At 36.8% G+C, this 27244-nt stretch overlaps 1 protein-coding gene across 15 annotated transcripts in view; it reads right to left on the bottom strand.

Annotated features, from left to right (window-relative positions):
- Positions 1-4555: 4555 nt before the first annotated feature.
- Positions 4556-27244, bottom strand: part of LOC119776112 (collagen alpha-1(XXV) chain) — a 246178-nt gene continuing 223489 nt past the window's right edge. For 2 of the 15 annotated variants that reach the window (XM_038274374.1, XM_038274367.1), the window contains 18 exons: positions 25496-25540; positions 25265-25342; positions 24927-24950; positions 21513-21557; positions 21333-21377; positions 21108-21188; positions 20945-21007; positions 20747-20797; positions 20228-20254; positions 17116-17196; positions 16781-16816; positions 16280-16333; positions 16114-16167; positions 15605-15631; positions 14635-14688; positions 12398-12484; positions 7133-7171; positions 4558-6119 (listed from right to left, as the gene is read on the bottom strand). In XM_038274374.1, coding sequence (XP_038130302.1) covers positions 6093-6119; positions 7133-7171; positions 12398-12484; positions 14635-14688; positions 15605-15631; positions 16114-16167; positions 16280-16333; positions 16781-16816; positions 17116-17196; positions 20228-20254; positions 20747-20797; positions 20945-21007; positions 21108-21188; positions 21333-21377; positions 21513-21557; positions 24927-24950; positions 25265-25342; positions 25496-25540 — 918 coding nt within the window. In that variant the 3' untranslated portion in view covers positions 4558-6092. Of the gene's footprint in view, positions 6120-6686; positions 6811-7132; positions 7172-11985; positions 12064-12397; positions 12485-14634; positions 14689-15604; positions 15632-16113; positions 16168-16279; positions 16334-16780; positions 16817-17115; positions 17197-20227; positions 20255-20746; positions 20798-20944; positions 21008-21107; positions 21189-21332; positions 21378-21512; positions 21558-24926; positions 24951-25264; positions 25343-25495; positions 25541-27244 lie in introns of those variants that run through there. The other 13 variants (XM_038274362.1, XM_038274360.1, XM_038274361.1 and 10 more) reach the window with 13 other exon arrangements.

The following is a 27244-nucleotide window of genomic DNA, read 5'->3' as shown; positions in this document are numbered from 1 at the left end:
CTACTGAAAATTGCGAGGGATATAGTTAAACTGACAATGCCCACGTGTATGGCAGTTGGAAGTTGTAAGACATCAGGTGTTATTCATTTAGTTATTTCACCTTTCCGTTTCATGATCCACCACAGATAGGTTACTGCAGTCCTAGTAGGACAAAGCCTTGATAGAGCGTTTTACTCAAAATGAACCTTTAGCAAATGTTATTCATTATGACGGCATTGTGTTTTTTTTTTTCTTTTATTGGAATTAGTGGTGTGAATTTATCACTTTCTGTAAAGGGAGGGTGTGTAAAAATTCAAGCACAACTTTGTGTATGTATATATATATATATATATATATATATATATATATATATATATATATATATATATATATATATATATATATATATATACATACATATATACATATATGTATACTTTACATGCTTTCAGGGGGCATCCAGAACAGAGGTCCGAAACAGCCACTACAAACCTCTTCTAAATGTCAAACTCCTCAACCTACAGTAACATTAAGTGGGTGCCCTACCACCTTTAGGAGAAAACTTATATCAGGGATCTTGTTCTTTTGGTTATGGTCCTGATTTTCAGATTCCCACATTTTCATGACCATTGGTGAGGATAGGGACGTAGAATGACTGGCAAAACAAGAGCTTTTCCTTTTGCTCAGCTCTCTCTTCACCATGGGAGATTGGTGTAGCATCTACCAATCTCCAGCTCCATTCTCCCCTCACTCATGGACAGGATCCGAAGATACTTGAGCTTCTCCATATTAGGCAATACCTCTGCTCTGAGCTGAAGAGGGCAAGCCACCTTTTTTGGGTCAAGAACCATGGACCCCAACTTAGAAAGGCTGATCTTTATCCCGGCTGCTTTTCACTCGGCTGCAAACCTTCCCAATACATGCTGTAAGTCTTGTCAAGAGGAAGCCACTATGATCATGTAATTCTCAAAAAGCACAGACGAAATTCTCTGGTCCCCAAAGCAGACTCCTTCCAACCCTTGGCTACACTGAGTAATCCTGTCCACAGAGGCTATGAACAGGACAGCTGACAGAAGGGAAGCCCTGCCAGAGTGCAACATACAATGGAAAAAATCTAATTTAGTGCCTGAAATGCTTACTAGACTCCTGCTCCACTTGTACAGAAGCTGGATGGCCCCTAGTAAAGGGCCCCCTCATTCTGTACTTCTGCAGCACCCTCACTACAAGTGATGTGGTCGCCCTCTACAGGTCAACAAAACAAAGATGAACCAACTCTTCAGGAATCTTGTCGGACCACGCCATTCAATCCTCCTTCTTACATACACATAATCTTACATATAGGGGGCTCACAAAGTGATCTTTTCCTTCAAATTTTGACAGCATTAACTATTCAAATATATTAAATTGATTCAAAATAATTAATTCAGTATTTAATAATAAAACAAGAATACTTCATGTCACATTAAAACAATAAATAAATACAAACATGCTGTTTGTTTTATTTAAAAGACAGTTTATTAGCCTCCAACAGCACAGTCATATGAAATATCATCTTGAAATCCATAATTATGAAATGAAGAAATGAAGAAAAAAGCTTGTATTGCAGCAGTAAAAGAAAAGGCTAAACAGAATCTATAAAAGAAATGTCATAGATTACATTTCTAGTAACATGGACTTATTTTTTTGACTAACTTAAGGATTCAATCACAATTTTGTTACAGCTGCAATGTGGATACGTAGTTTCCATTAATCCAATAAAATCTATTTTATTTGTCACATAATCTCACAGCAACAATATTGAAGATGCAACTTTACTGTCTATCTGCTTCGTCTCTTGGAAAGTTTGGTTAACTGAGAAATTATTTCCGTTTTAACAGTTTCCCCAAATTGAAGCCCTGAAAGGTTCACAATGAGTTTTTTTAAAGTCCTACAGAACTCTTGTGCCATTATACCCAAAAAATATTGGCAGAAATAAAACTTTTTTCTTTTTGTAACTTTCTTATAAATGTGTTTTTATTTGGCCTTAAAAGGCTAATTTAAACAAATTAAAGGAAGTGTAATTCTGATAACTTACACTGTTCTGTGTGTTTTTGATTTTCTAACAAATACAATGTATGTCATTTTTATTCATTTTAAAGAAGGCAACATTTGTTGTTATTCAGTTCTGAAAGTGGGGTCCTTAGCAGGATTTTAGGTGTTTTGCAATTGTTCTTTTTACCACAGGAGGTGCTGTAGAGTTTGTCTTTGACCTAGACCTACAACTGTATTACTGGCTGCAAAGTCAAAACAAAAAATCTTGAAGTAAATCTGTGATAACAACATGAAAAAAAGCAAATACGCATTTTTAATCAGGCTAAAAAACAAAACAAAAAACCCACATGCCGTTCAGGGCTTCTGCAAGGAACCTTGACCAAGGTTGTTCTTTTAACAACACAATATTACGGTTTGAAGCATCCTACTGGTTTTGATTGTGCAGATCTAATAAACGCAGACAAGGAAGTCAGCATTTAATGTATTTGGCACCTCTGTCTAGCTTGATCAAAAATAAATGTGAAACTTTAACACCAAACTCAAACGAACAAAGTTTAATAAAATGAAAAAGAAAACAGCTGCACATTTTAATATTACAGCACATTATGAGACTAATGCTGTAACAAAGGATATTTAACAAGTAATAAAATGAAAAAAGTATAAAATAGAAAAAAAAATAGGAATAAAAAAGAGATTGAAACCAAAATCCCGTAAATTAAGATTTAATTAAAAGTCTGTGTCTACATATTCCTCCGTGTCTCCAGGTAGTGGTATACAGGGTTGCACAGCTGAACAAATGAAGCTAAAGAAAACCACTGTAATGTGATATTTAAGCAGCATTTGATGCTACACGCATGAACCAAAGTATAAATTGCACTTTATATTAAATGAGCACACATCTCAACAGTACATTAATATTCCACTATACATATATATCAAACTACATTCAATGTAAAGAGACAGAGAGAGAAAAAACTGGTGAAAAAAAGGCTGTCATGAAGATTCGGTGTCATTGTCGTTGACACACTAAAGTTAGCCAAAGCCGATGTACTCTGCTGATGTAAGGCCTATAAATTGAAGTAAATGCACAGTAAGTACACACTGACATGCAAATGCCCTCTTAATTCCCATCAGTATTACATTTGCAGATGTGTTTTTATCACGCTTTATCATGAGCTTTAAGTTCCTTCATATCAACACAAAACTGGCATCAGAAACTAAAAAGGAATGCTGCTCAAACCCAACAAAATGCCTTCATTTACAAAAAAAACATAGAAAAATAAATAATGCACCACTTAGAATAACGAAACAAATACACAATTCAATGTAAAAAAAAAAAAAAGAAGAAAAATAGTACTTCAGAAACATAAACCTCCCACAGCTGTAAAGAAATCTGTTTTGTTTGTTTTTTTAGCTTGAGCTGTTGGTAAGATTAAAATAAAATAAAAAAACACTGATTTGTACAGATGCATCCACTTTTTATCGAGATGAGATAAACAGTTAAACAGAAACTCTAAAATCTGCCTGTTGTTACCACGTCTGCTCTTACATTAAAGATCTGACCGTACGATGCTTTGCAAAGGTTGTTACGCCTCTTGAACTCTTTCACATCCAGCCATGTTACAACAGCAAACTTCAATATATTGGAAATATAAATCACCTGTGACATGGATATATGATGTATGATATTCTGTATTTATATTTCCAGATAAAAAAAAAGAAAAGTGTAGCATGCATATGTATCTATGGAAAACCCCTGAAGCAAAACCAGTGCAGCAAAATGCCAACAAAAGCCACCTGGTAATCTGATCTCAGTGTAAGTTCAGCCGATCTGTGAAGGGCTAAAAAGTTCAGTGAAGAACTTTAGTGAACAAACAGCTTCATGACGACACAAAAAAATAAATGCACCGGAAAGCTATTTTTCTTTAGAGTTTCTTTGTATGATTCATTTTGAAAACATTATTCCATGTGTAAGGTTTTATCTTCTGAAAATCAGTAGCCACAGATCTAGCGGCACAAACTACACTGCAAAAACAATCTAGAAACAAGTACAAAAAATCTTAAATTGGGTGTATTTACTCTTAATTTGTGTAGTTTAATAAGATGATTTGCCAAAGGAATGGGTATTTTTACTCTTAAAATAAGATAATTAGATAATATGCACTTAAAGTCAGACAATGCTATAGTTTTTTTCTTATTTTAAATGTAAATTGTCTTTTTTCATTGGCAAAGGAGTTCCTCTGTGCAGTTTGTTAGAATTCAAAGCTGCTCATGTCAGATGAGCCTAAAGATAGCGTTTTTCTTTCCTACATGCAAAATTATATATGAAGTAAATGAAACACCAAACACATCGTGGTCAGTGTAAAAAAGTTGGTGGCAGCATTGTATTATGGGATGGCTATTAAGCAAGGTGAGGGATGAGGTCAGTATCAAGGTGGATAAAAGTAAACACAAGGCAATTCTGAAAGTAAAACTAGCATTAAACTATTTTCGATAAGTGCATTTATATATATATATATATATATATATATATGTGTGTGTGTGTGTATGTTCTCACATGTTCTTCGTCCAATTTGACTGAGCTTTAGTTGCTTTTAAGTAAAAAAAAAAAATAGTCACAAGACAGGGTTCCAATCTAGGATGCAAAACACATGATAAAAAAACCCATTTACCTTCAACTTCATGATTATAAGCTACTTTGTGCTCGACAAACACAGCAAATTAGAAGAAAATCTATCGAGGGCTTTGGTTGTAACATCTCAAAATGTGATATAGGCCAAGGGCTTTTGACACTTTTGCAGTACACTTTGTAGGAAAAAAAAAAAAACAGTATAACCTTGCATAGCACCCATGATGTCATTATAACCAATTCTACTGTTTGAACTTTGAAAAGCTTAACGGACTTGTGTAAAAAAATAAATCTAAATCTAAACTTCCAGCTATTTTTGCTCCATGTTTATTAGGAATGTGATACAACTGGCCAGACTGATGTCGGTGGAGGATTGTTAATATCCTGTAAGTGAACAGATGTTTTCACTGGATACTTAAGACAATACACAAGATGTAGGAAGAAAGAAGCTTGGATCTGACTGTTATGTTTACATTAAAGTTTTTTTTTCTAATTTTAGGCCCAATACACAGTGGGATTATTTAAAGCTGATTTAAACAGCTTTTTGATATTAAAAACATAAGTTTATTTTAAACCTACATTTCCTAAATGGTGTTCATGCAGCAAACTCAGCTTTACTGTACACATAATCCCTTACAAGTTCAGCATATCCACAAGCTCCTGTTCAAAAGCAAGAGTAACTTATCTTCCTTTAGAGTTTGAATTACGGGACAAAAGATGTACCCTGGATGACCTTTCAACTGAATTACTGTTTGGGTTATTAAGCCTCACAAGTAAAACCCAAACTCTAGAAAAGTGAGACTTATTTCCATCCTCTGCTGCAATCTTTTATACAAGCACTGTGCAGCTTTAGTGAATAAATTGATGCCATCTTGCTTTTAAATGCGGTGGGGTTATTCTTGGTGAAGACAAAACAAATCAAAACAAAAACAGTGCGCAAAGTCTTTCCCAAATTAAACACCCTCTAAACACCATTCAAATGGTTTAAAATAAGGTATAAATTCTCTTGATAAAGGAATGAATCAAAGCTCGAGGCACCAAAGGCAATTATAGTGTACAGAAAATACAAACGATGTGTAAAAAAAAAAATAGTAAAATAAGAAAAAATTAATAAAGAAAAACATCAAAACTGCACCGTATCAAGGTTCCCAATAGATCTCAGAGGGAGAATGATGAGTGACTCTCCTGCAGAATCCATTTCCATTCCAATCGTGCTATCCAGGCTCCAGTCCAAACTGTATGAGACTGATTGGTTTTCCTTCGAGTGCAGAGACCCTTGTCAAGCTCTCTGATCTTGTCCAGAGATGCGCGACCCCTGAGGAGGCACCGAACTGACGATGCCGAGCCCCGTGAGTGCAACGGCAAAAGCCTGCAGAGACTGTTCGCTCTACAGGCCTCACCACAATAAAGCAACAATTACTGACACCTTTTATATGAGGGGGGAGGAGGGTACTCAGGCAACAAGCCATGGTGTGACTCCCTTAAGAAGATTAAAGGAAAAAAACAGTTTAAATTTCAGAGCTTTGGGCCTTCTGATTAGTTTTTTTTTTCCATACATAAATTTCAAAGCAATCAAATAACTGACATTTATGTACATTACATTTAAATATAGAACACTACTCATGCTTTTTTTTAAGGGATGTGTGGGGAAGCAATGTTCAGTCAGCTCAGTGCAGTCTTTTTTTTTCTCCCTTTTTATATATTTTTTAGTCTTTGAGCAAACGGTGCTGCATGAATAGTTGGTGAGCTCATGGAGACAAAACAGCACACGACACATAGCGTTTTGTGTTAAGAAGCCAGTCCAGATCCCATTTCCTCCACTTGTTCTCGTCTCACTCCTTCCAACCGTTAGGATCTGGCGGGACAGCCAGTGCCAGTCTGAGTCATGCAAAAAAACACAAAAAAACCCTAAAGACGTGAGTTCTGCCGGCAGCTGAGGATCTGAACTCCATCACGAAGCAGACGTGAGACAGCGAAACACACATGTGTTTTTGTTTCCACACAGCCATGTGAGTAGAAGCAGCTTACAGATGGTTATCTCTCTCTCTTTTTTTTGTATTGTTGCACACATAGACTTCTTTTCTTTTTGACTCTTTTTCCATTAAAAAACTATAAATACCATAAAAGAAGCATTATTTACAAACTCCATGCGTTTCAGGTTAGAGTGATCACTGCAAAAAAAGACACACAAAAACAGGTTGTTTCATCACTTTCAGTCATCCTTCAGTTTGAACACAATGAGATGTAGCACACAGCACATACAGTATGTGGTTTTATCCGATTTATCACAACTCCCATGCACAAAAAAACAACAAACAAACACAAAAAAAAATGAAAGAACATAGAACAAACAAAATTTAACGATTATATACCATATAATATTTTCTATACTTAGAAGATTAAACAAAATGATAAGTATCAAAATCTGCTGTGGTATCAAGTTTAGTTAATTTTGTTTGCATTGAGGAAATTAACTGCATGGGATTATCTCACCTTCTGCCAGCAGCCAGGCATGGGTAATCCATCTGGACCCTGTTTATAGAAGAGTAATAATTAGAACTGAAACAAGGATTTAACAAGTCAACTGTGACATACATGATTAGTAAATTAAACTGTAAGCCACCCTTTAAACATGTCAAAAAATAATAATTTAAAAGAAATACTATATTAAACACAGATCTATGAAATGTACTTCTGTTGAATAGACATGCAGCTTTAATAAAATGATTGGAAATAATTTCTTAGGTTAAACTGATTCCAGTGTAATGGTTTTAGTTGGTTGGCTTATAATTGTGTTTTCAAGTCTCTCATATTATTTGAAAGAAAAAAAAAAGAAAAGCTTAAATTAATCCTTAATAGTTTTCTCCTTTTTGATTACAAGTAATTAGGCTTTCTTGAGACATAATTATGTTAGTTAAAACAACAGTTCTTTATTTTTAAAGAAATGATTTTTTTTAAATATTTGGACTTTGGATGCTTTTTTAATTAGCTTCTAGTCCCACAATTCCAACAGTGGATTCTATTTTGGAATTCTGTATAAAGGGTATAATTTTAGCATTTTATTCTATTTTATTATATAGTGTTTTCAGTCATATTTTTATGTTTCTGATCCACTTACAGTTTAAAAATCAAAGCATTTAGGAGAAACAATTTTTGTTGGAGTATTTAACCTTAAAACAGGAAATATGTTATGAGGTTTAAGCCCTAAGATTACTTATTCAGGCGATATATTTGCACAGTACTTGGTCCCTTTATATTTCTCTGTCCTTTACATTTTGCATAAATGCTGACAGTTTAAGGTTTTATCATGAAACTGATGAGAACCACAAGCGGAAAGGATTGTTAGTGTAAAAATTGTAGTTCTAATTGGTATGGTTCTACTTTTGGAACTAGAGAAAAATCTGCCAAAGTCCAAATAAAAACTTTTGAAAACTTGCAGAAAGCTTATAGAACATCTGACAAAGACACTTTGAAATAATTTCAGGAAGTCTAAATGTTTTGAAGTGAAGGTTAATGAAATTAAGGATCGTTCCTAAAGTTTGTATTTTTGAAGGTCATTGAAGGCTTAATTGAATCTATATACGGCTATTAATCAAAAGTCAAGAAAAATGGCAACATACTATTACAAAAAGCATTTGCTCACCCATCAAAATGAATGAAATTAGGTTTTCCAACCACTTCCACAGTCATAGGTTTATAAAATCAACACCTAGGTAAGCAGGCTTTACTATCGTTTGGATATAATGGATTGTTCTCAGGAGCTCAGTGGAATCCAGTGTTGAACTATGATAGGAGTAGCCTCGTGAGACCGTCCTGATCTCGTGAGCTTTCAAGATTTCACTCGCTAATCAGTCTGGAGACTCTCCGTTAAAGAAAATTTGGAGCCGTTCACCAAACGAACGTCCAATCAGCGTTGGCTTTGAGGCGGGTTGAGGTGTGACGCAATGAGAAGCGCGACAGTTCAGTCTAAAGAACATGGCGGCTTCAGCCGATGAAACTAGCGTTAGCGTGGCTATCGAGCAAGTTTTATCGGAATTACAGAGTATTTCTTCCCTGAAAGAAGAGCAAAACACTGCTCTGGAGGCTTTTCTCAGAGGAAAAGATGTTTTTGCTCTTCTCCCGACTGGTTTCGGCAAGAGTTTAATCTATCAATTGGCTCCTCTTCGTCGTCGCTCTGTTACGTCATATGCTTCGTTAATCTGATTGATTTATTTGGCCCTTCTATCACCAACATAGGCCAATCTGCTAACCAGTATTTTCGCCCCTTCCCAAAATTACTTCTACGGAAGGTTTCCAGATGGATATGCGGAGCAAATCCATCTGGCGGAGTCAGGTTATGATAGGATGACATCAGTGCAACAAATCCACTCATGAAATTTCCTTCCTGCTAAATATTCCACAGTCTGCTGTCAGCTCTATCATGAGAAAATGGAAGCGTTTAGGAAGGAGAGCAGCTCAGCCAGGCATTGGTAGACTGACAGAGTGGAGTCAGTGGAAGCTGAAGCTCCAAGTATGAAGAGGTCACCAACTTTCTGCAGAGCCAATCACTGCACACCTGCAGACTTCATGAGGCCCTCGGATTAGCTTAAGAACGTGGAAATGGTTTCCATGTTTGAGCATCTGCATCCCAGCCATGAGTCACCAAGTGCAATGAGTCAGATGCAGTGGTATAGAGCATCCTGCCACTGGACTCTCTGGAGTGACGTATCGTGCTTATCCATTTGAAAATCTGATGGATGAGCCAGGTTTTGGCAGTTGCCAGGAGAGCCATACTTGCCTGGATGCATTGGTGTGGGGTTGTGTATGGCGTCAGGATTCTGCCATAAGTCAACAAACGCAATAAATACTCCTACAAGCAGCTTTACTTCATACAGATCCTCATAAACCACTCCTCATGCACATGTTTAACATGTCACATACACAAAAAGAGTCCTACAGGGCCCCGTTATATCACACAAGTGCTTGTTCCTTCTCTGCGAGCGTGAGGTTTGATTTTCACAGGCGTATCCTCCCTCCTCCTCGAGTGTGGGCTTGTTTGTGTGCGCTCATGTCAACTTTTATCACTTTGAAGGTGTTACCCACCAGGCAAGGCAACCTACCTGTGATTGGCTTCTTTTCAGGAAATCCTGCCTCTTGAGACTGCACTCTAGCAAAGCAACATCATTTAACGTGCATGTTAAACATGCACCCGAGTAGTAGTCTATGAGAGTCTGTATGAAGTAAAGCTGCTTATTGGAGTATTCATTGCGTTTGTGGACTCATGGTCGAATCCTGATTCCAAAGTTGTCTTTCATGAGCCGGGTTTGGTCCCTTAGCTCCAGTGAAAGGAACTTTCTTCAGCTTAACTTCGGTAAATGAAGCGCCTAACTTTGAGGGAACAGTTTGGACATGGCCCCCTCCTCTTCCACCATGATTGTGGACCAGAGCACAAAGCAATGTCCATAAAGTCATGGATGGTAGAGTCCTGACCTCAACCCAATAAAAAAACATATGGGATGAATTAAAGCAGAGACTGAGAGCCAGGCCTTCTTGTCCAACATCAGTGTGTGACCTCACAAATGAGCTTCTGGAAGAATGGTCAACAATTCCTATAAACACACCCCTAAACCTTATGGACGGCCTTCTCAGAATATCTGAAGCTGTTCTAGCTATAAAAGGATTGGTAGCATCATAGTGAACCCCTATGGCTTAGTAATAGGAAGATATTTAAGCCAAACGTGAATCAAGACAGGTGAGCAAATGCTTTTGGCAATATAGTGTAACCAGCATCCTGCATAGTCAAGTACAAGCTTTAAGACATGCATTCTCAAAAATGTCCCTATGAAAAACACTTACTCATTGTTACATGAAATTCCACTCATAGAAGTACTAGCATATGGATATAAAGGGCCATTTGTACATTAAATCATATTATTTCTAATTATCTGTTCACATTAAACTTTCACCTGAATTCTGACTGTTAGTCTGAAAATATAATAAAATTCACTCTAGCAATAGAAAAAAAAAAAAAACTCATACATGCATAAAATACATAGAAATATGTCGCTCATACTCATCAATGTGATTTTGCTGTTGGATATTTTTCATAGTTGGACTAGTTTAAAAACAGCAGTAAGCTGAAAATCTAATCTAGAGACACATAAAAATGTAGATTTTTTTTAAATAAAAATTATAGAATTTTAATTTAATGAAGATGTATTCAGAGACCTCCGAATGCTTTCTACCCTGTAGCCCATTAAAACTGTATGTGCACATAGAATGTAGATTGCCTCGCAAAAGTATTCTCCTTTTTTGTATTTTGTCTCATTAGAAGTGTAGATCTCAGTGTATTTTATCGTTTTTTTATAAGATAAAGATACAGCTTGTCACTTCTTTTTTGTTATCAATAAAATTGGAAAAGTAATAAACACATTTTGAGGAAATTAAATCTAATTTTAGAAATACAACTATAATTCTTTTGTGTGTTTTATTCTCTACTATATTTGCAGATCAAGAAAGGGGCATTTGGGTCAGTTGATCTTACACTCCAGTTTCAATTCTCTTTTAGACTTTTACAGATATTAAGAAGGCCTGCTAAAGGCTTTTTTTTCTCCGATAATCATGTCTCACAGATGATGATGGAGTCTGGAAAGTAATGTTTGAATAACTTTCTACCTCACAACGGTGTATTGGTAAATTTCATAAAACCTTAATAAAATACACTGAGGTTTTGTTGTTGACAAAATATAAAAGGACAAAAAAATTGAGGCAATGCATGTGAATTTGCCAATACCATAGTCGTAGTCATTCAAAGGATTCCTTCTGCTACATGTATATCAGTGAAACAAACAGGATGCAGTGGTGACCAACTTTGTTTTATTTTATTTTAATGAAATGGTCTGGCCCAATTGGTACAAGAAGAGGAGGGGATAAGAGCGTTAACGGATTGAGGAAGGGACCCATGCGCTTGCAGCATGGCTAACTAACAGTATTAAGAGGTTTGTTAGCATCAGGTTAAAAGGTAACCAGTTAAAGGAGGGCTCAATAGGCTGAAAAATTTATTTTTAGCCTTATGTTCTAGTTGTAATAAAAGGGGAGACAGGAATCAGTTAAAGGGATATACCTAATGAATAGAGGATTACTGGTTAATTCTATATATTTCACATTTTATCTAAAAAGAGGCTGCTTGCAGTTAAGATATTAGTATTTGTGTTTGTCTATCAATGGAAAATGAATCTGTGATTAGATAAAGTGACCATGCTTTTCAACTTCTCACTTCATGCATAAGTGTATTTAGGTATTGTTGATGGGCTAAAGGTGAGTCGCATGCACAGGTAGGAGGTTTAGGAAAAAGAGAAATACTGTACCAATTGGCACGGGGCATCCAGCCCATCCAGACCTGGCTGCCCTGGTTCCCCCTTTTCACCCTTAAATCCCCGGAAACCCTGTTTGCAAAGATGACCTAGGAGTGTTACTGGGAGAGAGGTGGACGACCCTTTACCCCCTGCTTTGGTCGGTCTTAACAGACTCGTAGGGAGTGTGAAGGAGGAGCTGCCCTGTGAGCTTTTCTTACTCCACATTCAGGCCCTGCTGCATAGATTTGTGATTTAACAGCAAGTTTAATACTTAATACTACAATATTTCAAGCGCTTTTGACGATTTCCTGATAATAAAAGAGAGAGGTTGGGAGTCAGTGGACTCAAAGAGAGCTCCATCCTTGTTTAGAGCAACCGCTCCACAGAGCTGGTAGAAAAACTCCAGCTCACAGTTGAGACATACCAATGGGCAGGGTGCATCTAATCCTGGGGCACCCTGTTCTCCTTTCTCGCCCTTAGGCCCTTTTTTGCCCTTCTTTCCCTTCTCCCCCTGCGGATACAAGGGTTCGGTCAGGTTAAATTCATTTTTTTCAACAATTATGACTGTAGCGAGGAGAGATTAAAGAGGGAAGTCTATGACCCAAGGAAGAGTAAATGCAGAAGGTCAGATAAGTTAGGTAGGAGGGGATACAAGGCAGAATCAGATCTTTTTTTTCAAGGACGGGATACAAAAAGCAGGGAACGAGGTAGAATGGGAAACTTTTTCAAAAGTGGTGTCAAGGGCACAAAGGATGAGAAAGACTAGCAGGGAGAAAACCACCAGAAAATAAACAAACACACAGGAAAAGTCCAAACTCTAACACTTAAGAATTAAATCGCACACATTTCTACATAAACAATAGGAGTCAGCATCCATGCAAACATTTCAGAGAAGCATATTAACATATGTAAAATTTCTAATCTTTAAAGTGCTTCAAATCATCATTCTAAAATTGACACACACTCTTTACTGACATCCTAAATAATATCGTATGGATGTGTTTCAGAAGCGTGACGTCATGACGATTCTACTTATGGCCGCCATATTGAGTACCAAACGCTTAGCTTAGCTCTGTGGCGCTTTCCTTCTGACCAGAATGGATCATGCTAATTTAAATCCCTGTGAGAATAAAGGAGACACAGAGAAAATCGGTATTGGATACGATCCATGCAACCTTTTTAACACCTTTTCTTCAACAGACAAGCTTCCAGATTTTTCCTTTAACAACTTGACTGTTAGAATGTTAAAAACCGACTGATAAACATCGGATTAATTAAGGAGAGGCACTGGAAGTTACAACATGGTTGCAGAGCAATGGACCAGATCTTCTCCCTTGGCTTGCACTTTCTAAACGGATTATTTGAGCTTGATTGTTTAATTCATATGTGCTGTATTGAGACTTGAGAGGGATTGCCACCTCATAGCATTCTGTAGAATAGGGTCTGTGGAAGTATGGAGTGCCTGAAATGATTTTAAAGGCCTCTTTATCATGTTTTTATAAAAGAGACAAAAGATTAAATACAATGATGCACATTTTCTGTCCAATTTTACACAGACCTTTGAAGAAATGTACCTTGTTGCCCTCTCTAGATAATCATTTACTACACCAGACATTACTGACTGAGTAAAACCAGGCATCCCCAAAGTCTGTCCTTGAGGGCCGCTGTCCTGCAGGTTTTAGAGGTTTCTCTACTTTAGCACAGCTGATTCTGATGATTGCAGTTCAGCAAAAGCCTGTTAATCAACTATCAATGTAAATCCCCTGTGCTGGAGCAGGGAAACTACTAAAACCTGCAGGACAGCGGCCCTCGAGGACCGACTTTGGGGATGCCTGGAATAAAACTCTAACAACCGATGCATCCTTAGTGCATCTTTAAACTGAACATCATCACAGCTTCTCTATGAATGCACCAATTTAGAACTCAAACGATTACTCTAATCTGACAAATCGAGTCATTCTTACGTCACAAATGTCTATGATGAGTGTATGTCAAATTTTTATTACTGATGTTGAGAACCTGAAAGAGATATTCTATGTTAGAAAACAGGAAGCAAAATTCATATGACAGGGAAACATGATACAGCGTCTTAAAGGCATACAGCATCCAAAAAAATATACCATATCTAAATTACAGAGAAAAAAAATGCAAAAAACAAGGAAAGAAAGCATCGCAAACAGGCTTCAAAAATGAGGGAAGTGAAATGGTCATGCATGGAAAACAAGACATTCATGGGACTGAAGAGCCTGCTGTCAATGGACATGTTTGGATTTATATATGATCTCTCTTTTTGATGACTGAAAATGAAGTCAAATTTGAAACGATGAGATGGTAAAATTATTGAAAGGGGTAAAAAAAAAAACAGGTTTGAGAGGATTTTGGGCAGCTTAATGTTTCTGTAAAAAAAAAAACAGCAAAAAAATTAAATTTATTACGATTATACAGGTAAATAATGAAAATAAGGACATATTTTTTTTTCATTAACTGTATACAGAAACAGTTTACCTCAAACGAGGAGATGAATTAAGAAAACTGCTAATAGTTTTAGCAGTGTTGTACTGTAAACCTACTTTCTGCAACATAAAGACTGTCACTGTCCATTGACATCAGTCCTATCCCGTTAGGAGTATAAATAAGCCATTACACAATATCTACATCTACCTTTTCTCCTCTCTCCCCATCGTCGCCTTTATCTCCTTTTAATCCAGGTAACCCCTGTAAAGGTACAACTTTACTTAAGCACTCTGTCTTAACTGCCAGATTAGGGTTTTTTTTTTTCATACACACAAAGCCATCCAGGTCCGGATCAAACAAGATATAAAAGGTAATGAATTACTATTGTGCATTTATTTATATCCAAAAATGAAAATTAAGAGGAGGCAAAGAGCTGTCTAAAAGAAAAAATATTTTTAGTACACCATTGGGTTTAAGTTATGCCAGGAGACCCGTTCTAGTGAACGATATCAGCATCTTAAAAAAACAGCTCTACTGTGTAATGTTTTTTCCTCATGGATCTCCAACCAACAACTTTTTAAATGTTGAGGTGATATCCTAGAGGACTTTGATTGAAAAGTGGAAATCACATTTCTCCAGTAATTATTTTTCCAACAATAAAATGTTGGCTAATTTGAATCAAATTCATAGCTCCCTCCTCCCATATAAAGAAAAGGATGATGGAGCAGCAGTTGAGTTTCACAGCTCAGGATATAAACCCCTGGATAGTTCTTAAAAACACAAGTTTAAGATCCCTCCTATAAACTCAAAATGACTTACGAGTAAAATATTGGGATAAAATGGCAAATATGAGCTTTAGGTAGTAAAACTGCTAAATCAAACTTGCTAAAATCAAGTACTAAAAGAACAGCAATTTCTAAAGTAGAGATTTATGGCAACAATCAATAAGCAGATCATAAATAACCACTGCTTTTAGGTCAATATGCAAAGTAGTTTAAAACCCTACTTTTATAAACTCCTGTAGAAGCTAGATGTGCTTCAGCACTAGAATGGATTAATGCATAAACAGAGGCATTAAGAAGATTTTGGTTTGACTTTTTTTTTTTTTATTCCTTTCCGTAAACATATTTTTGATCATCAGTTAACTCATATGCCAGAAAAAGTCAAATTAACTTACATCCAAACCTGGTGTTCCAGCTGCTCCCTGGAGAGAAAAAAATAAAATAAATTAATAAATAATTCCCAAATACTTGACTATCACAAATTACAATTTACACAACATTTTTCTATCGATATTGTGTAAAATCACTGCAAAAAGTATCTGCATGGAGTTATTCTGAACCGATAATAACACCTGTCAAACTGTTGAATTACTTAGTATTAAACGGTACAATCTAATATCCTATGTGTCCTATATGACATCCTTTTTATCGAACAACAACAAACATGTTTCTCAAAGTTTGCAATGTCGGAAAATACTAGTAATATTACAATGTAATACAAATGCTCGTAAATAAAACAGAAAAAATCAAATTAGTTCCCTTTTTATATAGTTACATTACCTTGAAAAGTCTGTATTGATTTATTTTCTTATACTTTAAATTACTGCACAATCTGTTCATTATTTATGCTCACGTTGACATTTGTACCTAGATATCTAGAATAGGATACTGTTGTAAGACTTACTGGTAGTCCATAGGGCCCTCGTGGTCCTGGCTCACCTGGTGCACCTTTCTCACCCTGTTATAATGAAGTCTAGGTTAATTACCCTTACATTTAAACAGCTGCCTAATCCCATTGTTAAAATGAATTGAATGTCAGATGTAAGAAAAGAATGGAGTCTTAGCCTTACAATGTCCCCCTTTGGTCCGGCCGGACCAGCTGGACCCGGGGGCCCGTCTGTGCCCTGCAGAAAGTAGTGTATTGAGGGTAAGTTTGCATTTTTAGGTTACATATGAGACATTCTGCAAGAAATAATACGTGAAAATAGGTTTAACTTGACAGTATTCATATAGGATCTTAGTTACGACCAGCACACAGAGCTTGTAGACGTGCATTGGCCACAAAGGACGCTTACAACACTGCTGACACAGTTAATGTATGAGTGTGTGTTAATGCGACACAGGACAAAACAAGAGTCTCAAAATGTTTTGTGTAGCAGTTTTCTGTGCCTTAATTTAACTTGGAAGATTGATAACATAAAAAGTGTATAAAAAAAAATAGCTTAAATTATTTGCATTTTGGAACAATGTGCAAATAATATCGTAACGATAAAGAACTTCATGGAGGGAGAGAGAAAAAAAGACTGAGACAGATGCTTGGTGGTGAAGCCCCTTGAACACATGACACTCACCCTAATTCCAGGCTTGCCGTCCAAGCCGGAGGCTCCCTGTGAGGTTATGGAGGTATGAGTGACATGAACAAGGCGGGATTAGTACCAGATGAACACTGTTATTAGGACAGGTTGATGGCAGGGTTCACAACAACTAAATCAAAGGGAGCTTTGGCTAAGGTAGTCAGTCCAGGCAAATGAAAATGAAGACAGAACATGGACAAAGGCACTTTGGACACACACAAACTAACGTAAGCAAACATTCCTATGTGCACCTTATCTTGAAAACAAAATTAAACCTAAATTCTGACAAAGAAGCCAAAATCTTCCAACTGGCTCTGTATTGCTCAACTTACAGGGAGACCCAGTGGTCCACGGTCTCCTTTGTGTCCTGTTTCTCCTCTCATGCCCTTCAGTCCATGCAAACCGGGTTCACCCTGCAAAACATAGAAGAAAAATATGATTATGCACAGCTGACTACCAATCTTTGCAAATAACTACTGTGTTTTGAACATCTTTTCATTGTCAAATAGAAGAAATAAATGTATTTTAATTTGATGGATCAGCACAAAGTACATAACTGTTAAGTGAACTGATGTTTTTCCTTTAAATACAAATCTGAAGGTAGGCATAAATCTGCATACAATCCCCTTTACTTCAATAGATTGATAGATTTCAGTGTAAACTAGCCTTAAGAAGTCACCTAGTTCAACAAATAAAAACTAAACCAGAATAGAAGATATTTCAACTTTATTGTCGATGAACTCTGTGCATTTAACCCATCCCCTTGGGGAGCAGTGGGCTGTGGGGTGAGTCTGTGGGAGTGGGGCTCGAACTCGGAACCGCAGGAGTCCGAGGGCAATACCCTAACCACTAGGCCGCCACTCCCCTTTAAACTAAACTAGATATCAAAAAGTAAAAACAAATGGATAGTAAAATAGAATTTAAAACCAGAAATTAAAAAAACTAATGACAATTTCAAAACTATTTAAACCTTGTCTCTTAAGACAGGATTACAATGGTAATTTAAGGCAGATGAAGAAATCTATCATCAGAAATGCAGTTTTCTTTATGAAATAGTGGCAAAAAGGGTATTTTATGAAAAATACAAGATGTCTCATTTAAGGTTTGCAGAATTTACAGGTGGAACATCAACTTCCAATTCCCTAGCCCTAAAAGATTGTTGATGAAGTGAAATTGTTTATATAACATATGACCCAAGGGGAATAATACATCACACAAAAAATAAATACCGTATTTTCACGACCATAAGGCGCACCGGACTAAAAGGCGCAGTCTCAGTTATGTGTGCCATTTCTGTATTTAACACACACATAAGGCGCACCGGACTATAGGGCGCGTTTTTTATATACAGGTACATGTCCTCTCAGGTGGATTTTCCCACTTAAAAACATATTAAAACTACTTTATTCCCACTGATCACAGCAAATAAAGCTGCAAGGTGTATTTATTACAAAGTATTATTCAAACCTGGGAACCGGCATGCTGATGACACAGGGCTGTGATTACTCCTCTGATACAGTTTATTGAGGCATAAATTAACTTAAAACATAGGCAGGATAATAATCTGGATGAACTGACTGCAATGATTAAATTTTCAGGTGGACTTTCTCACTTAAAAAGATTTAGATTATTTAGATGAAAAAACACCTGCGGAGGTGAGCCCGTATGCCCCGCGGCCCAGAGGCTGCTGTTGAATTAAGTTTTCAGGTAGAAAAATAGAGCGGGAGCAAAACTGAGTATGATTGTGCTTTATTAATGTATTTATTACAGAGTATTAATCAAACCCCTCAAAGTCCTCATCCTCTGTTTCTGAATTAAACAGCTGCGCTAAATCCGACATGCCAGTTTCCCCTTCTTCTTCGTTTATTGACGCATAAATTAACTTAAAACATAGGCAGGATAATAATCTGGATGAACTGACTGCAATGATTAAATTTTCAGGTGGGCTTTATCACTTAAAAAGATTTAGATTATTTAGATGAAAAAACACCTGCGGAGGTGAGCCCGTATGCCCCGCGGCCCATAGGCTGCTGTTGAATTAAGTTTTCAGGTAGAAAAATAGAGCGGGAGCAAAACTGAGTATGATTGTGCTTTATTAATGTATTTATTACAGAGTATTAATCAAACCCATCAAAGTCCTCATCCTCTGTTTCTGAATTAAACAGCTGCGCTAAATCCGACATGCCAGTTTCCCCTTCTTCTTCGTTTATTGACGCATAAATTAACTTAAAACATAGGCAGGATAATAATCTGGATGAACTGACTGCAATGATTAAGTTTTCAGGTGGGCTTTATCACTTAAAAAGATTTAGATTATTTAGATGAAAAAACACCTGCGGAGGTGAGCCCGTATGCCCCGCGGCCCATAGGCTGCTGTTGAATTAAGTTTTCAGGTAGAAAAATACAGCGGGAGCAAAACTGAGTAACTCCACGCATGGAGTTACATATTAACAGCGATTGTGAGGGGTGGAAAAAAAAAACACCTGGTCTCCTTACATTCAGCCACTCTTTCATCATCTCCTCAATGAGGTGGTCTCAAAAGTCGCAGTTACAACACACATAGGGCGCACCGCACCATAGGGCGCACCGCACATTTTGAGGGAAAAAAAAGACGTTTAAGTGCGCCTTATAGTCGTGAAAATACGGTATGTATCATTTTTCCTTTCACAATGTAGTTACGCATTACTTTTAAGGAGTTAAAATGTAAATGAAACAAAAAACTGAAAACTACTTCTTTCAATTAATACTGGCTTGTTTTTTTTTTTGTTGGTTTTCAAATTTCAAGTAAAAATTCTTGATTTAAAGAAACATAAATTAAATTGCACCAGTGCTATTCATATTTTTAACTTGTTTTTTTCAAGGCAAATTATACTTCTGATGCATAGCCTCTGCAAGTGACAAATCTGTCTCTGTGCGCGACCATGCCCCCCACGCAGAGGTTCTGCAACCGTCGTTGTACACCTCAAAAAAATCCTGACTACGCGTCGGATAGTCGCAAACCCGTGCAGATCTTAAGCGGAAGTGCAAAGACAAGAAGCAGCTGTGATTGGTCCTTGGTATGCCTTTCAGGCTGTCTGTGTGGTCGTCCTTCTCGATTCGGTACAGGGGCACGCCATTTTTAAAAACAGAGGAGTAATAACAGCAATGGATAACCGCGACGAAAGGTTGATCAAGGAGGTTCAGAAGTACAACCGCACATACCATGCCTCAGACACATAGTTTCGGAAAATAAACACTCCCGTTGCCGCCGCTGATGAAGTTCTCGCAAGTTCTAGGCTCCCCCTTGGCGGCAAACTGCTGTGCGTCCCTAGAAATTCCAGACCAACGTTGCGGAAGCATACCAGCAAAACTGGTTCGTGACCAGTTGCAAGCGACATTTGATGCGTGCGGTTGCAGAAGTATAATTAGCCCTTACAACTGTATTTATTAATTTTAAACACTTACCTTAGGGCCAGGGAAGCCGTGGGGTCCCTGAAAAACATTCAAAAAGGACACAGTAGCTTTATTTCACAGAGGACCTTGTTAGAACATGAATAATGACAGCCATTTATTGATTTAAGCAAATCTAACTAGTTTCCCTGGAAGCCTTGATGACATGAAAGGAAAAGGTGAACAAGTTCAACTCCTATTGCATTTCCACAAGGATGTCAGCAAGTATTATCGGGTTCTTTGTTGCATGTTATATTTAGTTTGATCTAAATAATATTATTTTAACCCAAATGCAAGTTCATACTGAGACGGCTTTTAAACTGATGAGCAAAAACTGATACCTCAGGGGGTTTTAACTCTTTCACAATAAAGTACAGTCACACCGTTAAAAGAAAAACAAATACTGAAAAAGAAGACACGGCAAAAAAAATAAATAAATAAAAATTCAACAAGTTCACCTTCCTCATTTCATGTCAACTCATTTAATTTCATTACAGAAAATACTATCGGTGTACAAAATACCCCAAAACTCACCATAGGTCCTGGGGGCCCGTGGGGTCCTGGTGGCCCTGGAGGTCCAGTTATCTAAACATTTTAATAGATTACACATCTTTACTGAAAGCAATGTTTTAACTTGACTTCATGTGAACACTAATTCCCTGCATAGCTGGTTAAGAATCGAATCTGAAATATTAAACCCATTGCTCTTTTTTATAAACATATGTTACTCACAGATGGACCTTGTGGACCGGGAAGTCCTGGATCTCCTTTATCTCCTTTAGCTCCATTAACTCCCTGTGAAAAACAAGAATTATGAGATTAACTGTGTGAAAATGTTGAATCGAGATACCTTAGGAGAAATCTTTGTCACTGTGATGGAGTGTGAGATTCTTACTGGTAAGCCAGGTAAACCAGTGCTTCCTTTCTCTCCTGAAGCCCCTGGCATTCCCATATCTCCTTTAGAGCCTTTATACCCCTGAGAAGTTAGACATGACCACAACATATATGAGATATTTGAATTTAGACTCCTCATTGGTGCCTTCTCTGGCAATGCATTGGGCATTAATTACTATTTGTAGCATATGGTTCAAGATTATGACCGAAACAAAGTTTTTCTTACTCTTTCCCCATCAAATCCAGGAAGACCAGGCAAACCGCGATCTCCCTGAGGCCACACAAAAGACAGCATTCTTATACAAATCTCATATATTCAATTAAATGTCTGGATCTTGCATAATACGTCCTGCACTAAAGCAAGTTTAAAAGGGAATCCTGTCCCAAAAGAGGGGAAAAAAGTTACCTTCAAGCCTTGTGGTCCCATAGGTCCAGGTGGCCCAGGGGGACCCTGTACATAAAGCAATGACAGAAAGGTAGAAACTGATGACAAGGTTGCTCAACTGATGGGAATCTGCAAGGCCTTGCAAATGTCTTCTCCCCCTTAGCTTTTTGGCATTTATTTCTACATTTCAACCTGGAATTCAAATGTTTCTAACTCTTATTTGATGTGAAAGATCTGTATAAAATCACCTAAGTTGATAAAGTGAAATGAGAAGTATATACCGTATATGGAAAAATAACAAAATAAACAACAAAAGACTGGGATGTTTATCCATCTCCAATCTAATGTCATTTGCATTAAGTGTAATATGATCTGTTAGTATAAAAACACATTTTCTTAACGGCCCAGAGGCTCTAACAGCATGAAGACCAAGGTGCTCTCCGAACAAGCCAGAAACAAAGTTAAGCAGCACAAGTTAGAATGGGGTTCCAACAAAATATCTTATTCTTTGAATTTCCTATAGGACATCATTGAATCTGTTAAAGATTCATTTCTTTTTTTATTTTCTGTTTTGCTAACATGGGGTGGCCAGAGTTGCTCCGGCATCATCTTATATGGTAACGCTGTAGGCTGTGAGAGAAGGCTGGATGCTTACTGGGGGCTTTGGGTGAGACACTCCCTAGCTGATTTTAGATCAAATGGGAAGGTGGGCAGAGGCTCTCTGCTTTTCAGAGGGTTCTCCACTGAATGATCGAGAAGTAAGGGCCTTATAAAGGGGAGATATTTCTCTGCAGTCTGTGCTTGTAGCAATGTTTTCGTTAACCATGATGGGAATAAATTATATTAATGCTTAAACATGTTTCCTTTTTTGTGAACACTATCTGAGGAATAATTCCTCAACGGTTAATAAAAGGGCCAAACCTATGAATGAAAAGTACCTATGACAAACTTGCTAATAGCTTCACTACAAAGTGAACATGAGCAGAGAGCAAAGATAACCCAGTTACCTAGCAGGGGCTGGGCTACTGGTCAGAGTTGAGCTAGATCTTTGGCAGTCTGCATTTTGCTAGACAAAGACCTAGAAGAAACATTGGACTGGTTTAAGGGGAAACGTTTAAATATGTTGGAATGACCAAGACAAGGTCAAGACCACAGTATAGTTAAGAACCTGTGATTAAATATAAGGATTGCTTTTTACAAGTAACAACCATCCAACATGCAATTTCTGGAGGACAAACAAACAATGGTAAGAGGGCAAGCTCAAACAGACTTATACAAAGCTACTTGCAGCTGAAGTTGTTGCAAAGGGTGACTTTACAAAGTTCTGGTGAATAGCCTTGCCTTTCTGTAAATCAAATTGACTTTCTTTACATCAAAATAAACAAAACGATAGATTTTTAAAGTACTAAGAATGTTTTGTAAATAAAATAATCAAGGAATCCTTTATAATTCCAGGCTGGGTGGTAATAAAAATACCAAAGGGGAGTGAAAACATTTACAAGGCATTCTATATTACCTTCATGTGATTTTATTTTTTACATCTTAGAACAATATTTAAATGGGAAAAAAACATGTAGAAAAGTTGACACACTGAAATGATTTAGACAAAGTAGAACTACAGTTGTATTTTACACCTTAATCACTGAAGTGAAAGACATGCGTAGATCAGAGGGAGTTATAAGGAAAAAAAAAAAAATTTGTGTGTTAGGATGTGAGTTCTGCAATACAATGTTACAGATAAGCCACACTCTGACATTTAAACAACACACAGTATATTCAATTGAAATTGAAAGCATTCATATGATTACCATAAAAAGTTAAAGATTAATAACTTCAAGGTAACACTTAAGAAGTACTTAAAAAGTACAATATATGAACTATATTTGACTGTAAAATATAATTCTGTTTTTGAATAGTTAGATGTTTTTATACAAAAAATGTACTTATAACAAATAGAATGAGCAGAAGCCCAAATATCTCTTCAAGTTCTGAGTCGTCTGCGTCATGGCAACCACAAAACAGGGTTAAATCGGAGGAAACCAGACTTTCGCTCTGTTTTTCTAAAAGTGTTATGACCCCTATCTAGAAATATTTTTCATCCTATCAGATCATATGAGCCTTAACAACCCAAATGTTAAGGTTGTTTAAGATTTATATTAAAAAGATTTCTAGGTTCTACAGAAAAAACTAACATTGGAGTCAAAAATGGGCACATCTACAAATATGGCAGATACTCCCAACAAAAATACTCATAGCTTTACTTAGCGGGGCAGTGATTAACCTGTCACTTGAAGCCGAAAGAAACAACAACGTGTAAAAGAGCGTGCGATGATGCATGAAAGCACAGACTGAAAGATTAAGGTTATTCCACCACATATAGACATCAGAATTTGTTCAAAAATTATTAATTCATTATTTCAATGCATATTTTGATAATATGAAAATTAACTGCTATTGTTTGGAGTCTAAAAACAAAATATTTTTCCTCTTTTGAACATTTGTCCTTAAATAGCAGTAGCCTACATATTCAAATGTTATAAGTTTATTTGACTCCCCCTCAACACACACAAAATGTTATTAATTCTTAATAAAATTAAAAGTGTTCATTTTACTCAAACACAGCTCTAATAAAACTAAATGCTTAAATGCACCAATGGTGGGTTTTCAGATATCCTAGCAGACAGACAATCAAATTTTTAATAATCTTCTTGAAGTTTAAGATAAATGACATTTCCTTTGAAATGTAAACAGATTTTTACGTAAAGCAAAAGATGATCAACTAAATAAAAAAAATTGAACTTCTAAAAACAAGTCCCTTGTTGTTACACTATTTTCTTTTAATATGCTGTGTTGTGAACACCCCACATTTTTTGAACTATTACTAAAATTGTTCATTCTTATACTAAGCTTTTTAAATTTACACTTACTTAAAATGTAGAGATTCAATCTAACATGGTGAATCTAGGATTTTTGTTAAGGCAAAAATGTAAAAAAAAAAGGACACAATTTCCAATGCAAAGAGATAATTAGTGTAATTTTAGGCCAAATTTGCAGAGACATTTCAAAGAAAATAAAAGGATTTTGGATCAAAATCTAAAATAGTTCTCTAATAATGTATTTTTAATGTTTTTTTTTATAACAACTAACGTGACAGGAGTAATCTTAAATGAATTGTAGGGAAAAAAAATTGTTGCATTGTTTATTATTTATATATTTTACCATATTGTTATATGTAAAGACTGTAACAGACAAAAACAACATTGACACGAGACGCTGTTTCATTCACAATACAGCAGGCATGTGGCTGGACGAGTGAGCATAAACACACATAGGGCAGTTCAAACCAGTGCTGGTACTGTGTTGGCTCCATGCTGGGACAAAGATGGATCATACGTGATGATGACACAACACACAGAATACACACAGCCTATTTACCGTGACTGTAATAGTGGTAATCCTCTGCAGTTGGCCAAAAGAGTGGGAACGAAAGGCAGGTGGAGATAAGATTACACAGGTCACTTATATGAACCTGTTGTTTCAGCACTTTTCTGCTGTTGCGCTTATGAAACTCTTAATTTATCTGATACATGAGGAAAGCCAAGTAAAAGAAAGTTTAAGTTTCAAAGAAAATAAAAAAAACTTGGTCTAAGTGATCCATGACTGAGGACTGAATGTTCTTTTATGAATCAGATCAAACCAAAAAGTCCTTTTCGAAAAGATACGACAGCAATAATGTGTAATGTGTAATTAAGTTAGGCAATAAATTGTCTGACCTGCAGGGCCTCTTCAATGTTTCCATTGTAGTCGATGATTTCAGTGGCTCCTCTGTCTCCTTTTTGCCCTGGAGGGCCCTGCAACACATCAAATCCACATATCAATAGAGGTGATTGTTGTCCCCCTGGTGGAGAGGGGTTTAAAAGCAGCTGAATCTCAAACCCAGACTTTGATTTAAAGCATGCAAAATTATTAAATCAACAAACTAGATCTTAAAGATAAGTGCTTACCCTTGGACCGCTAGATCCCAAATCCCCTTTATCTCCAGCGTCCCCCTTAAATACAAATAAATTAAGAAAATAAAATTGAAATGTTTGCAAAATTCATCAATTCATAATGTTATTATATACATTTGGTCATTAATTATTAACCAACTTTGTTAATATTATACCATTTTTTTCTCCTAATATGATTATATTTTAAAAGAAAAAGTATTAACTTATTAATTGAATCTGTCAAGTTTATAAGTTGAAGGTTTTAAAACTAGATTTTCTAATGTAGAAATTACCAACAGAGCCATCAACAATTATTCCTTCCTCCAGGTAAAGATGCATACAAAGCCTTATAATAGATATTTTAGTAACATAATATTATTACGGTATCGAGAAAATATTCCCATAAAATGGTAAATAGCCTGTACTTTGCACTGCATCCAGTCATTCACCCATTCCTGCACACTGATTGGGGCAAGCTGCAGAGTATCCCCAGCTGCTCTGGGGCTCACTGGCAGAAGCAGATAAAAACATTCAACAGATTTTTATAAACTTCCTATATCACCAATTTAACTGAAAAATTTTCTATGTTGATCTTTGCATATAAACTTTCCATCTCAATGGAAATAAAGGCGAAACAAAAGCTATTTCACAAAAAACTCATAGGAACAGGTATTCAAATCAACCACATAGTGGAGAAGACAGTATGGGGATGGTACCCACACAGAGGTATGGGGAGGAAAGATAAAAGCTTCTTAGCTTTATGTTACAGAACTGCAACAAAAGGTAGCATTTTAAAGGGACATTATGTAACTTTTTACTGACAAAATAGAATTAAAACAGCCTTTTTATTTAACCCTTTATGACTAAAACATTGTTTGATGAGCAGACTGACAACTCAGTAGTTGAGCGCTGATGCATCTGCAAGCCTGTATCCCACAGTTTGATGGATGTGACGTCATGCACATTCATGTTAAATAGGTTCTACCTAGCAAACATTGAAGCATCCTATTCAAGATGGATTTTGTGTATACTCAGAAGTGACCAACATTTAGCTCAACTCAGACACGAATGGCAACTTCACATAAGGTAAGAACAAGCTGCTGAGTAGAAGCTACAATAACAACACAGATGAGTGCTACAGTTCTTTGTTTTAGCCACAAGGGGCAGTATCATTAGTAAAATCATGTCTTCTGAGCCGGGCATACACTGTACGATTATTTTGCATACACTGTACGATTATTTTCGGGTGGATTATACAGTCGTGCAAGAACTTTTTGGGAGAGTTACAGCCTCATCGTGCGTCCTACGTCGTGTAACACGGGGCTATTAGCCTCACGTGACCACCTCCCAATCGGGAGTCGTAAGGTCGGAAAAAATCAAATATGTGTGAGGTGTTTGTGGACAATTCCTGCTGTTGAAGCAGAGCTTGAGTCTACGAGCCAATTTTCCAGAACCTCAAGCACTGCACATGTGCAAACAAAGGAGTTATTCCAGATTGATGAGTCCGACCAGCGCCATCTATCGGGTCTCAGTCCAACACGTGGTTTTTGGACGTGCAGTGTGATCAGGTGGATCGCATCAGAGCGTCAGCACGCCAGTTTGAGAACATGCATACTGTGAACTTTTAAACCCTGCAGCTTTGTCATACAGTTTGAGCTGTAGCTGTAGCTTGAGCTTGAGCTGTAGCTGCTTGCAACGACTGAAAATATTGCACAGTATATGCCCGGTTTTAAAGGCAGCTTCATTCTCCACAAGAGCCAAGAC

Source organism: Cyprinodon tularosa, unplaced genomic scaffold (assembly GCF_016077235.1).
Source record: "Cyprinodon tularosa strain WSP-4 unplaced genomic scaffold, ASM1607723v1 ctg91, whole genome shotgun sequence".
NCBI classification, from domain to species: Eukaryota; Metazoa; Chordata; class Actinopteri; order Cyprinodontiformes; family Cyprinodontidae; genus Cyprinodon; species Cyprinodon tularosa.
Note: the sequence above shows the minus strand (reverse complement) of the source record. Positions and strands in the feature narration are given on the sequence as shown.